The sequence below is a fragment of the Triplophysa dalaica genome, chromosome 21, assembly GCF_015846415.1.
Source record: "Triplophysa dalaica isolate WHDGS20190420 chromosome 21, ASM1584641v1, whole genome shotgun sequence".
In the NCBI taxonomy this organism is placed as follows: domain Eukaryota; kingdom Metazoa; phylum Chordata; class Actinopteri; order Cypriniformes; family Nemacheilidae; genus Triplophysa; species Triplophysa dalaica.
This window is the reverse complement of record NC_079562.1, coordinates 8,048,706-8,063,008: the sequence shown is the minus strand read 5'-3', so window position 1 is coordinate 8,063,008 and position 14,303 is coordinate 8,048,706. Positions and strand designations below refer to the sequence as shown.

The window sequence follows — 14,303 nt, the reverse complement described above, 5'->3', positions numbered from 1 at the left end:
AGAAAAATATATTTGGAAGAATGCTTGTAACCAAACAGTAAGCGGCCGCCAATGTCTACCATAGTAGGAAAAATACTTTATACATTTTTTTAAGTTTAGTTGAACGCAAAATAATATATTTTCAAGAATGTAGGAAAGCAAACGGTTCAGGGGCACTATTGACTTGAAATTTTTTCTTCTATGGCAGTCAATGGTGGCCAAGAACTGTTTGTTTACAAGCATTCCTACAAATATCTTTTTTGTATTCATCAAAACAAAGAAATATATACATCTGGAATGATGACAGATTTCCTTTTATTTTGGGGTGAACTGTCCCTTTTAAGACATGTAAATATATATTTTTAAAATAAAAAGTTTGGACCAAAGATGTATTCAAATTTGCTCTCCCTCTTTAATCATCTGTGCCTCTGAACCACAAAGGTGACAATCACCTCAGTCACTATTTTCATTTTCATGTTTTATGAATTTCTCCTTTTGTGTTCTACTTTGGTACAAAACTACATCATTAGATATTAGATATATTGCTTTCCTGTAGCTCAGTAACAAGCACATTAACGCAAGGTTGTGGGTTCGATCCCAGGGATTGCACATACTTAAGTATAAATGCTTTGGATAAAAGTGTCTGCCAAATGCATAAATGTAAATATATACATTTTTAACCATTAACCAGAAATAAAAAAATCCATCTGAGACCTTGTCATCCAAGATCTGGATGAAATCATCGCTGTTTATAGTTTGCATGTGGCCCCTCTGTCCTTCTGTCACAGGGCAGACGGAGGGCGGTAAAGTGCCCTCACTACACAAGGGTCGTCCCACAAATCCCCATTGGCCAAAGGGCTCAGGACCACCACGCTTGCCTAGTGCATGCCATATGGTTACCGATGGAAACGGAGGACAGAAACTGGATTCTTCTGCTTGTGACAACAAGAGCACCATATATATAGCACAGTGAATATTACTACCTGAATCGCGCTTATCTCATTGCTCTTCGATCGTCATTTTATCCTTGCAAACATTTTGTCCACAAAATGGATTTAATCAAACTTATCTCTGGTGTCATTTTTTGCAATAAGCCAAACAATATTGTTTGCCTTATCTTTGTAGTAGACAACCTTTATGTGTAGCTCCATCTCCCTTTCTTCTTGGTTGAAAAATCAGAATTTATCTGTGTCATTGACTCATTTTTCTTCAGCGAGAGATACTGCTTTCATCTGTTCATTATTAGCCAATGACTGAGATAACAAGTGAAATATTATGAAGATTAAAGCTTATTCTGACCTTTCTTTGGTGTTGTTTGAAGCCGAGGAGTTCAAAGAAACTCAACTTTTACTGGATTAATGAAGCAGTAGAGTTTTAAAACACACTTTCATATTTCAGAGATATGAAAACGCAAAAACTTTTCATAGTATGTGAGTTTTTCATCAGCTGGAAAAATGGGATGACTTCAAAAACTGTCAGTGTCTTCACAATTAAATCTCCAGTCTCTGTGCTTTGATGTAAGGATGTGTTATTTTCTCATTTGCTCTCAGTGGCATGGGTCACATCACTGTGAGGTTCCCCAAGGCTTTCGCGTCAGGTGCGATTACAGGACTTGACATGTTGACACACAGCAGTCTAATTAGTTTAAGTGTATGATATAGAGGCTCTCTGTGTTGTATAGTGCTGACATGCGGCTTTTCTAGATTCTAGTTCAAGTGCGCTGTTCACAAACCGCTGACCCAGGCAGAAAACACCATTTGCTCTCGATAATTGTACGTTCGATATTGCTCGAGCAAAACGCCTCTGCAACTCCTCGCAGCATTATTAAAACTCGAATCAATTGTTGTAGGTGTCATGGCACATAGGTTCCACTCTGGAATGTTAAGAACAAATAAGGAGTGATGGACACGGGGGTTGACCAATTTCTTTCTGCCGCAGTCTTTCACAAAGTGTCTGATGTACAGTATTCAACTGGAGAATCCACATACCCCCTGCCCCACTTCAAATTTACGGGCAGATAAAGGTCTTCACCGTGAAAGAGGCTTGTCATAGCATTTGCATCTGAATGCTAGCTGCTGTTGGCAAATTCGAGGAGACTTTGGAAAGTTTGTATACTGAATTGGAGGGTGGACGCACATTCCTCAGGTCGTGCCAGCAGAGTAATGTGTGCAGGAAGTGGACGGATGGTGATGGTGGTACTTGAGAAGAGTTGGGCATGAAAGTAGGGGCCTTTAATAGGCCAATGGCAATGTTTACATACATTGTAAAAAAAAATGCAATCAAATTGGCATTACAAGTCATTTCAGCTTACTTATTTAAATTTTGACCAGCTGTGAGTTGCTGTAATTTGTCAAATTTTTGATATTGAACTTATTACATGAGTTGAAGTAATGTACAAACATTAAACATTTTAAAACATTTTGACATTTGTTGAATTTATCTGGCCTGAATTTTTGCTGGTCTGAATGGAAGGATAAATAGTGGAAGATGACAAGACGGTGAGCTAATGATGACAGAATTTTCCCTTTTGGGTGAACTGTCCCTTTAAAGGTTATTTATGGAACCATAGCCAAAAAATAGGCATCACGAAGCACCCTTTTTTTAAGAGGATAGGCAGACATAGAGACGGATCTGAGCATTGATTGCTACCTTAACTAGCCGTACAAGCATCCTGTTACCCCAATTTACAGTGTAAGTTGTACAAAATGCTGACAACAGCAATAATAGAATCTCTGCACAAAAGTTTCCACTGGCACTCGGTTCTGTGTATTTGATATAGAATGTCTGACGCGGCGTACTGTCCTACTTCAACCCTCCTTGTCATAAATTATTCTCACTTGTGGAAAATGAGATTATAAATGATGAGTTTCAAAAATCACAGGTAAATTGCTTGAAATGTAACTCCCGTCTCTTGTATTGGTATGTCATAGTTATTAGCACAATATCAACATTTCCTTTCTAGACGAAAGCAGATCCTGTTTAAGATTTAACTCTTTCTCAAGCTCTCAAGCTGTTGTTTTTATCAATTGCCGGCAATAAGAGTGAGGAAAGGGGGGTGGGTTCTGGGGAGAACAGAGCAGCCAAGAGAATTTAAAACAGGAGACCCCCAAGGTCAGATCTCATCCATTCCCCTGAGACAGAACAATGACAGAGAAAAGAGCAGGACTTAACATGGACTGAAAGCAGCTGTGTGTGAGTGTTAAGAGAGAAGGAGATGGTTGGAGAAAGACAGCGTGCACGGGGGACCAGAGCATAGGAAAGACACCGGACACTTAAAATTGGATTTGTTCTGATAATACAGTCCAAGGATGAACAGTTAGAGACCGTCAAAGCAAATCTTTTGGAACCATTGGCCATTTATTTTGTCCAGCAGGAGGGTAAACAGTATGTTATCACCTTTGGCCTGAGGACAGCAGGGTGCCAAAATTAACTGTTTCTTCCAAAGCACTGAGGTAAGAAGACTGAGGAGAAGAGGAAGCATTTAGACGTTGTGTCTGTAGGTGACACATTTCTGTTGATATACATGTGTGGATATTAATTATTTAAACACCCCAACAAAGCTTTAAGTGGAGCTCCTTTAGAAGGATGCTCTGGCTCCCATGCCAATTATGTTTCAAGGGACGGCGCTGTGGGAGATGAGCGTCCCGTGGTCTCTAAAACAAACACACAGGAGCTCATTTTTCCTCCTGAATGCTCACAGTTGGTGGTGGAGTTAATTGTCTGATAAAAACATACAAAATCCTTGTATTGTATTTGACTATCAGTTATAAAACTTATGACTGACCTCTTCTTTTGTGTGTGGTATATTAATGTTACATTTACTTTTTTTAGTGTGTATGGATTTTAAAATCCAACAGTGTGACAAATTAGTTTTTAGAGTTATGCTTCATTTACAAAGTTAAGTTGCATGTGGTCTCTCAGTGAATGCAGTGATTAGTCAGATGGAACATGCTAAAATAAATGTTTACCCGAAAATAAAAATTCCATCAACATTTATTCACTCTCATATCATTTAAAACCTGTATCACTCTTTTTTGTGTGGAACACAAAAAAGATATTTTGAGAAATGAGTGGTTTTGTGCCCATACAATGGAAGTCAATGGAAGGCGAGTCGTAACCAGTATTCTTCATAATATCTGCTGTTGTGTTCTGCTGAAGAAAGAAACTCGTACAGGTTTTTCTGGGATGTAATTTAAAAGAATTGACTTATCCCTTTAACTTGCCAACCCATTTTCTTTTTTACACACATTTTTCATCATAAACCCTTTTCTGATGAATTCGCATCGACATGAATTCGAGATCAACACATTTATAAATTTGGAACCAAAACAAATTTGTACCAGACCTCACATACCCTCCTCTTCCAATCCATTAGTACCCAACTGTCTTCTCTCATAACAGGCCTTTCCTCCACTAACCTCTGGCCTGTACCATTACCCTCTCTCGGTTATCTTTTGGCATGCAGCCCACTGTCATTAGCATCCTCGCCAGCTTCCATTTGTTCAACCAAGAAGATCGTTACACATAAGCTCCGACCTGGTCTTTATGGATCATTAATGATTAATTAATGCATTGCAGAATAAATAAGATAATTTTATATGGACGAACTCCTCGGCTGCTCACTGTCAGTGATGACCAAAAGCCCATAGGAGGAAAGCAGAGGGTAATTTAAGATGGGTGTGTATCTGTGTGTGTGTGTGTGTGTGTGTGTGTATTTATGACAATGTATAATGTTGCTGTCAGTGACTGTCAATTTGAATTAAAGTAATGTAAAAACATTTTTTCTTAAAGAATCTTTGAATAGATCATACACGATATGCTGTGCACAAATGGGAAGCATGCTGCTTTTACCTCAAGGTCATGGATATATATATATCTATATATATTATATATATATAATTTTAATACCTGAATATTCATGATAGTTCATAAAAACCTTTAATTTATTATTTTTGCATAATTTGAAAGATATGTGACATTTTTCTCAGTGACGTGAGAATTGTTAATGACCAGCTTCAAATTTATAAAACTAAATTTTAAATAATTAAAATGGTTCATTTATTATTTTTGTATACATTTGTACTGTATTGATATTTTTTATTAATTATATGAGAAATCACTAGTAAACATTATTGTGCAATTATTTTGGTTTCTCGTATTTTATGTAACAACTTTATGGAGTGTTATTTATTTATTTAGATAAATGTAATTTTTTTATTCATTAAATTGTGTATTTTTTTTATTTATTTACTGTACATTTTTTATATTTTAGTTTTAGATATAAAAACACTATAATAAATGTTTGCTTTGTTCTCCCCAAACAGGTTGAGAAGAGTATACAGTACTATAACTTTCTTGGGAGGTAAAGACTGGAAGGGATAAAGCCATGGCAGTGGGGTGGAGACCAGCCACCCTTCTCCTTGTCATCATCCTCACATTCCTCTGGCCCTCGGATGGAACCATGTACCTCTCGGGCAAGAAGCTGAGGTCACGTCTTCAGAGGGACCGCCGCAATGTTCGCCCAAACATCATTCTAATCCTTACTGACGATCAGGACATTGAACTTGGTGAGTTGGTGCATTTGTGTATTTATTTATCTGTACTTTTGTGCATATTGTGTATGACTGTAAATATATTGAATATATTGAACGAATATTTGGAGTACGACTCACAATTATAATTTCTCACTCATTTTTGAGAAATACTTAATAAAAAAGGACACCTTACTCATTTATTATAGTAATACTGGCCAACTGCTGTGATCCGTTGTGCCAGACATGCTGTTTATCCTCTCATTTAATCACTGAAGTGGTAACATAATGGCCTCATTGCGAGTCTTTGTTCAGGCCTTTCATTGAAGCCCTTTTAGTGAGTAAATTTATGGTCAAGCATCTGTTGCATAAAACAATCTGGATCTGTATTTCTCTATCTGTTTTTTTCAAATGTACATATATTCCCAAAGGCTCCATGCAGGCCATGAACAAAACAAGGCGTATAATGATGCAAGCCGGCACCCATTTCTCCAATGCGTTTGCCACCACTCCTATGTGCTGCCCTTCTCGATCCACAATACTGACAGGGAAATATGTGCACAACCATCATACCTACACCAACAATGAGAACTGCTCCTCTCCATCCTGGCAGGCCCACCATGAACCCCATACTTTTGCAGTCCACCTAAACAGTTCAGGCTACAGGACAGGTTAGTCAACATCATGTACACAGTATTTTTTAAATTCCAGTGTATACAATAATGCGCTTTAAATAATCAGCTTCAAAGCTTTATAAATTAACAATTACAAATGCATTAGTTGCAATCGTTTTTAAAGATGCAACATTGCAAAATAAACATTGCACAATAAGCATTATTTTGTTTTCTCGTATTTTATGTAACAACTCTGTAAAATTCAATTTTAATTTATGCCGTGTTATTTATTTATTTACATAAATGTTATTTTTTAGATGTGTCCTCAAAATAGTTGTTTTTTACAGCCTTTTTTGGAAAGTACCTCAATGAGTATAACGGCTCATACGTTCCTCCTGGTTGGAAAGAATGGGTAGCACTGGTGAAGAACTCTCGGTTCTACAACTACACTCTATGTCGAAATGGTATCCTGGAAAAGCATGGAACAGAATACCCGAAGGTCAGCTGTCTCTCTTCCAAATGCATGACTGAACATAATATGATGAAACTGATCCATCTTCTCTTCATAGACCGCATGTAATATTCTCCATCAGTGGTTTCAGAAGTCCAATTCATTGCAATATTTTTTAACAAATGAACATGGTCCCCGGTTTGGAATATATTTTCATATTTCCAGTGTTTAATCAGCATAAATCTCAAGCCAATACTCAAATCAAATGGCATCAGCTTATATCAAGATCCACAGCTGCTGGGGAATGTGATCCTGTTTTGGAAGCATTCACTAAGTATTTTTAATTTAATGCATATGATATTTCCTCAGGATTATCTTACTGATTTGATCACGAACAACAGCATCCACTACTTTCGTGTGTCTAAAAGGATGTACCCACACAGGCCTGTCCTGATGGTATTGAGTCATGCTGCCCCCCATGGCCCGGAGGACGCAGCCCCTCAATACAGCAATGCCTTTCCCAATGCATCTCAACATATGTAAGGCTTTTTTCAGACTACATCTGGGCTCTGAAATCTTATTTAATATCAATGTTCACACACTGTATAGCATGCTGTCTAGGATGTTCCTTAAGAGAGATACTTATCATGATTTAACCGTAGCCCTTGTCCTGATCCCTAAGTTACGCCATGTTATTTGGTTTAATTAATAACTATAACAATATTAACTATTATTAATATTTTTAGTTCTAAACAATTATTGTCTTAGTCTATTGTAAATAAATTGAATTGGTGCATCCAATGTAACATGCAAATGGATCAACAGGGAATATGACAATGTGGTGCAAGTTTTTGTCATAGAATTTAAAGTGTGGTAGAGTTTTGTAAGTTCTTACAATAGTAGAGAAACTCGCCTTTTAACAATGGTGTTATCGGATGTCCCACACAGAACTCCAAGCTACAACCACGCCCCCAACCCAGACAAGCACTGGATTATGCGTTACACTGGGCCCATGAAACCTGTGCATATGCAGTTCACCAATATGTTACAGAGGAGAAGGCTGCAGACCTTGCTCTCAGTGGATGACAGCGTTGAAAAGGTATGTTTAGTGCACGCAAAAACCTTTTTGTGAGAAGAAAGTATGTCATAAATAGTCTAGATGTTTAAACAAGGTTTCCTGTTTATTTACAGCTGTACAACATGTTGGTAGAAACCGGAGAGCTGGACAACACCTACATCATCTACATGTCTGACCACGGCTATCACATTGGCCAGTTTGGACTTGTGAAGGGCAAATCAATGCCGTATGAATTTGACATCCGAATCCCATTCTATCTCAGAGGACCCAATGTGGAAGCAGGTGCCATGTGAGTCCCACTGAAAGATTTTGAGCTCACAATTTGAAGCACTTTAAATACTGCTAAAATGACTGATTTCCTGATTTCCTGCAGTAATCCACATGTAGTACTAAACATTGACCTGGCTCCTACCCTGCTTGACATGGCTGGAATAGATATACCAATGGACATGGATGGCAAGTCTATTCTCAAGCTACTAGACACAGAAAAACCGGTCAACAGGTACAATACAGCAAATACAAGAACCCATTGTCACAACAACAGATTGACGTTACTTCATTTACTCTTCTAAAAATTTATCATACCGCATATAAACAGCAAAACAGTACAAAAATATTACATCCTAAAAGTTTCATGAAGTAATATTTAAATAATCTTAATATAGATGTCATTAATTACTTAATATGAAAGACCCTTACAAAATAGGTATTATTCAAGTTAATTTTCAAGTTTAAATGTATGACATATCTCTTATTGCTCCTAAACTCTTTGTAAGTCGCTTTGGATAAAAGCGTCTGCTAAATGTCTAAATTTAAATGTAATTTTAATAAGTAGGCCTATAGAGGTCTAAAAAAAGAATAGGTTAATTATATTTTAAGTGAACTAATATCAATGTTTTAGTACTAATTGGGATATTTTACTTAATTAAATTTAATTTTTAAGATTACTTTAAGTGTAAGAATAGTTACATTATGAGTACACAACTAGTTTACAACTACATTGTATATGAGATTAAAACATAAGTTTATAAGAAACTATGTGAAAAAAAGTATTTAATAGGCTAATCAAACAAAAACATAAAAAAATGAATTTTCTTTTTTGGGTGAACTGTTCCTTTAAGTGCAATTTTAAGTATATTTCTCAGTAGTGCATAAGTGAAAATGAAAGTATACTTTCATATCTTTTGGTTTAAAGGTATACTAAATGCACACTTGAATACATTTTTTATGGAGGGAATCAACTTGAGTACATTTAGCCAAACCAATAAAGTCATTAAATTAAGTTAAAAAAGATTAAAAAAAACAATCCTGAAAGTAACAGCTGCATGTTGCACTTTGAAAGTGTTATTTCACATCACCCCTTGTTGCCTTAAAATTCACTGTATTCTTTTACATGCATGTAAGTTTCACCAGGTTTCATTTCCAAAAGAAGGGGAAAGTGTGGCGGGATTCTTTCCTAGTAGAGAGGGGGTGAGTACATTTGATCAGGCCAGATGAACCCATGCATTTTTAATTAAACTGTGTATCACAAACTCCTCTACTGTATCTCTCCTCAAAAAATCTCTCCAAAAATTGATTAGACACGGCTCCATTAGAGTGGCACCAGATGGCGACCTGACATCGGACACATCTGTGTATCAGATAGGGCCGTATCTGATGCTGTTTTTGAGTGTGGCGACCTAATGTGATCTCTTTCTTGATTCAGGAAGCCCCTGCATAAACTAGCAGATGGCGAAGAGGTGGAACAGAATACCCTGCCAAAATACAAGCGGGTCAGAGAACTGTGTCAAAGAGCCGAGTACCAGACTCCATGTGAGCAACATGGCCAGGTAAATACATACCTGTTCTCCAGCTGCGTCCAGTGTTTTAAATCTCCAATGATAACCCCTTCTCTTTCACAATGCAGAAGTGGCAGTGTATTGAGGATTCCACCGGCATGCCAAGGCTCTATAAGTGTAAAGGGATGGCAGGTCTCTATACTCCTCGTGCTCTCGGTCTGATGGCTTCTAGTAGGGCACAGGTCAATGGAGCTCCCTCAAGATCAACCAACTGTGATTGTGAACCCGCTGTGCCTCTCAAGAAGAATAAGGCGCTCACCAAAAAGAGTGAGTCACAAATATACACCTGTCAATATTCTTTTTATTTTTCATTAACCGAAATATTTGATTTACAAATTTTTTGCTTCCATTGTTTACCTCATTTGTATGTTGCTCTGGATAAAAGTGTCTGCTTAATGACTAAATGTAAATGTAAAATAAAAAAGGACACAATTTTTACATTGGAAAAAATTAACAGCCCTAAAAACTTATCAAATCACACATAACTGATTGGCCGTATTTTCATGCTCAGTTTTGTGCTTTTTTTTCATAACCAGTCTTTTTTAATGAAAGCCCAGAGTTGCTCCTTGCGAGGACTTTTATTCTGGAAATTGGTCTAAGATCAATGCCGCCCTCTAGTGGTTAAATATACCCATATCACAAATAACTCAATTAGACTGAAATATTAATTTCACAGCCAATTAAGTGAGTTTGAAGTACTTTTATCAAACTCCATACAGTGCTGTATATCACTTAACTAACAGGGATCATTTTAATGTCGTGGTCAGCTGCACAGTTGAAGTCAAAGAAGAGCGTGCCACGGAATCGCAGGGCCCGGTCGGCGCCATATGACCTGGACTCAGATGTTTTCACTCTGGACCTGGAGAAGGGCTACCAGGCTCTCAACCTGAACAACACCAGGCTCATACTCGGCAGAAAGCAAGCTGTGTATTTAGAAAATGAAGAGTTTAGTGGAATGGGTCCTGCAGACACTAATTTCAACAGTCTAACGCCATCTGCTGCTGCTCTTAAAGTCACCTACAGGTACAGACGTCACCAGTCACATCCCTGCAATGAGTTACACTGGGAAAATTGTTCCTGTTTAAAAAACATTTTTATGAAACTACAATTTTACTCTCAATTCATTTTTTGGATGTGCCGGACAAGGTAGTGAAAAGAGAAAGTCACATGTAAGAGAGTTGTTTTTCCCACCTAAATTACATACTTTTATTGGAGGTATGACATTATTTTGATTTACTGTTATTCAAAAATGTGGAAATGTTGGTTTGACATGTTTATTATCTATATTTTTATTTATAAATAGCATAACATTTAAATCTTAAATGTGGTTTCTGAAATTAGAATACAAATATGTTTTATTGTTTAGATGCTCAATACTGATGAATGATACAGTAAGGTGTGATGGTGGATTATACAAATCTCTACAGGCATGGAAAGATCACAAACTACACATTGAGCATGAGGTACGATCATTTAGACCGCAGTTCTTATTATACAACATGAACGAAGACAAAACCATGACTCAGAGAATAGCAGGAAAATGTATTTGTAGGTTTAATGTAACCGATTTTGGATTAACCATGTCTATCTCTTTTGATAGATTGAGACACTGCAGACCAAAATAAAGAACCTAAGAGAGGTCAGAGGGCATCTAAAGCAGGTTCGCCCGAAAGAGTGTGATTGCAACCAAAATATGTAAGTATCAATAGCTTGTCATGCTTTTACTTGTGTTTAAGTGTTGCATTGATCTTTGCAACGTGATTAACACCAAGGTTATTTTAGTTTACTTAAATTAAAACTTAGGAAACGTTTCTGTTCAGTGAAATCAAATCAAATATTGACCTAAAAATAATTGGGAAAAACTTAACTGAAGGAAAAATGGAAATGTTGCCTCAAAAACAAACTGAAATTATAATAATAGACAAAAACTAAAAATGTATAAGTATTATAAAGCGACGAAAATAAAATTATAAAAGGACAAAAGGATATACCAAAATTGCTAAATCTTTAAAATTACATTATTGTTTTATAAGAATAAAAGATAATTTTGAATATTAGTAAAACTAAAATCAAAACTATAATAACTCACACCTATAATAATAACACACCTATTTACTATTTGCTTGAAAGGTTTCAGCCCCCTAACAGAAATCTGCTCAAACTAAAATCAGGCCGGATACATTCTCTCAAGTAAGTCTTGATTCATCATATGATGCAAAAAAAAGGAAAGCAAATTAACACCCAATCAGTAATAATATAACATTCAAGTGATAATCTGCTCTCTTTTAATCTGAGTAGAATGGCCTCCAAAGATAAGAAACAGTGGCTGATGAAAGACCAGAAACGCAGGAAGAAGTTGAGGAAGTTCCTTAAACGACTCCGTAATAATGACACATGTAGCATGCCTGGGCTCACCTGCTTTACCCATGACAACCAGCACTGGCACACCGCCCCCTTCTGGACAAGTATGACATTACATACTGACCATTCTATTTGTAAATCACAAAAAGAAGGCAGTATTGCACACACAATGAAAGATGTAACTGAACATTAAAAAAGTGATCTCTAATTTTGTTGTGTATGTGTTTGTATTCTGTCAGTGGGGACATTCTGTGCTTGCACAAGTGCCAACAACAATACTTACTGGTGTCTAAGGACCATAAATGACACTCACAACTTCCTGTTTTGTGAGTTTGCCACTGGCTTCCTAGAGTATTTTGATCTCAACACAGATCCTTATCAGGTAGGTTCTTCTCAAACATTTTTAGAAAATCTAAATGATTCACAGATGGAACTGAAAGTAATTACACAGTTGCCTGTAATTTCCACTGATGGTATCTGTTGTGTGCAGCTGATGAATGCAGTGAGCACGCTCGATCGTGACGCAGTCAATCACATGCATCAGCAACTCATGAAACTGCGTAGCTGCAAAGGTCACAAAGAGTGCAATCCGGAGACAGGTGAGTCATACCACCTGCTCGATGAATCACATGAAAAAATGTTTCCACATAATACTCTTATATCTCTCATAGGTGGTAAGGAAAGAAGCTTACTCTACGATTATAGGTATGGGTTAACTTTCATTCATTTCTAATAAATAAAAAAAATGACTATCATCACAAAATTTGAGAATATTGCCATTAAAAGAATCTTGCTGTTTTTATGTGTGCTTTTGTGTTTATGATGCCATGGGGTGACATACGCGTGCGTGCTCCTCGTGATTCAGGCCCCTTCAACGTCGAAAGAGGCCAAAAGTGAAGAAAGCCTCCTCCAAATCAATGTGAGTTTGTTTGTACACACCATCTGTTTAATATAATTCAGCCTGCCAGTAACTGCCACTAATCCCACACAGCCCTCCTCCCTCTGTTATACACTGTCCCTATCTGCATGAGCAGCTTGTCAGTTCTTTCAGTCCTTCAGAAACACGTGAAACATCATCATAATAACACCATTGAAAGTCCTTCATTCTCTTGGTCAAAACATGTGTGAAGAGTGTGATGTTGGTGACCTACTGCCATGATTTCATGCTGTTTTCATTTTTCTTGACTTTTGTTCGTTTTTATAATTTAATGTTATGTAAGTTGTTACGTTGTAACTTTGTTGCACATTGAAATTGTTCGTGGGTCATGTTATTAAAACCAGGATGTTTCATCGTCTGTTTTTTACAGGGGTCAAATTTGGGAAGGATGGGTAGGTTAGATTTGTCTCGGTTCTCCGTCCCAAAGAGTGTACAGAGGAGTGGAGTGTGAATTTATGAACTCCTGACTTGAGGACAGTGAGCACACGGCCATCTCTAGTAAAGTGTGGATTCAAAGAGAGTCATCTTATTGCTTCTCTGTTTTAACGCAGCTTTGTTTCCATCCTTTTTTCTACTATTATGGACTTTTTTGACAAATATCTTGGTTTGACGGACACTTTATGGATGTTAATGAGCCACTTAGTATGAGGCTGGACGCCTAACATTTTGTGGCTAAGATCAATCACCATTATTTCACAAGAAATATATTATCACTGGGATATAAACACTTCACATTATGATGTTATTATATGTTTTTCATTGATGTGTCTTCAATAAACACACTACACTCTTATCAGTTCTGTAAGACTATGATGTGCTATGATTCTGTGCTAAATGATAAGCCAGCGCGCTCTGACTTCTCTGCTCCTGTGGATGTTTTAAAAGTGGACAAGAGACCCTTCATGATACTTCACTCTTATTGTAATATACAATGTGAATATCATCTGCAACCTTATATTCATTGAATTGTTGTTTATTTGAAATATGGTGCTGCAGTAACACTTGGGACATAATGCTGCACAGTATGTATTTTAATGTATGTGCAATTGATGTAAATATTGGAATATTTTTACCAGACTGAACATACGGGAGTTTCTCTTCCTGACTGTCGACAAAGTATGAAGGTAGAGTACCCTCAGTCTAACCAATGTTTTAAGTTTATTTGAATGCAGTTATAAATAACATACTAAATGGTGTTGCAGTAACAATGTGTTATAATAGTCTGAAATTTCTGTGTAATTGTCACATGAACCAATTCCTGTTTGTTTTCCTTTCCCCCGAAATTTGGAAAGAAATGAATGTACAGTAGGCATAGTGGTAAATAAAGTGTTCAATACTGGTTGTGGTTTTTCAGTTTCACACATATATACAGGGTTTAATCACTGTTACACTGTTACAAAAGAAAATCACTTTTACATAAAAACTCGGCACACAGTTTTTTAACGCCTGGGTCTTGTTTACGTTACATTTTATGGTAAAAATCACTAAGAAACGTGCAAAAATATATTCAACAA

At 36.8% G+C, this 14,303-nt stretch overlaps 1 protein-coding gene across 1 annotated transcript in view; it reads left to right on the top strand.

Moving 5' to 3' along the window:
- Window positions 1-14,128, top strand: part of sulf2a (sulfatase 2a) — a 28,275-nt gene extending 14,147 nt beyond the window's left edge. Inside the window, exons 2-21 of the mRNA XM_056735475.1 lie at window positions 5,304-5,546; window positions 5,942-6,181; window positions 6,472-6,623; window positions 6,945-7,114; window positions 7,524-7,674; window positions 7,767-7,942; window positions 8,027-8,155; window positions 9,058-9,123; window positions 9,359-9,482; window positions 9,560-9,758; window positions 10,259-10,514; window positions 10,858-10,954; window positions 11,092-11,186; window positions 11,622-11,681; window positions 11,790-11,956; window positions 12,092-12,234; window positions 12,343-12,451; window positions 12,524-12,557; window positions 12,718-12,771; window positions 13,160-14,128. Coding sequence (XP_056591453.1) covers window positions 5,366-5,546; window positions 5,942-6,181; window positions 6,472-6,623; window positions 6,945-7,114; window positions 7,524-7,674; window positions 7,767-7,942; window positions 8,027-8,155; window positions 9,058-9,123; window positions 9,359-9,482; window positions 9,560-9,758; window positions 10,259-10,514; window positions 10,858-10,954; window positions 11,092-11,186; window positions 11,622-11,681; window positions 11,790-11,956; window positions 12,092-12,234; window positions 12,343-12,451; window positions 12,524-12,557; window positions 12,718-12,771; window positions 13,160-13,190 — 2,634 coding nt within the window. The 5' untranslated portion in view covers window positions 5,304-5,365 and the 3' untranslated portion in view covers window positions 13,191-14,128. The remainder of the gene's footprint in view (window positions 1-5,303; window positions 5,547-5,941; window positions 6,182-6,471; window positions 6,624-6,944; window positions 7,115-7,523; window positions 7,675-7,766; window positions 7,943-8,026; window positions 8,156-9,057; window positions 9,124-9,358; window positions 9,483-9,559; window positions 9,759-10,258; window positions 10,515-10,857; window positions 10,955-11,091; window positions 11,187-11,621; window positions 11,682-11,789; window positions 11,957-12,091; window positions 12,235-12,342; window positions 12,452-12,523; window positions 12,558-12,717; window positions 12,772-13,159) is intronic.
- The last annotated feature ends 175 nt before the right edge of the window (window positions 14,129-14,303 follow it).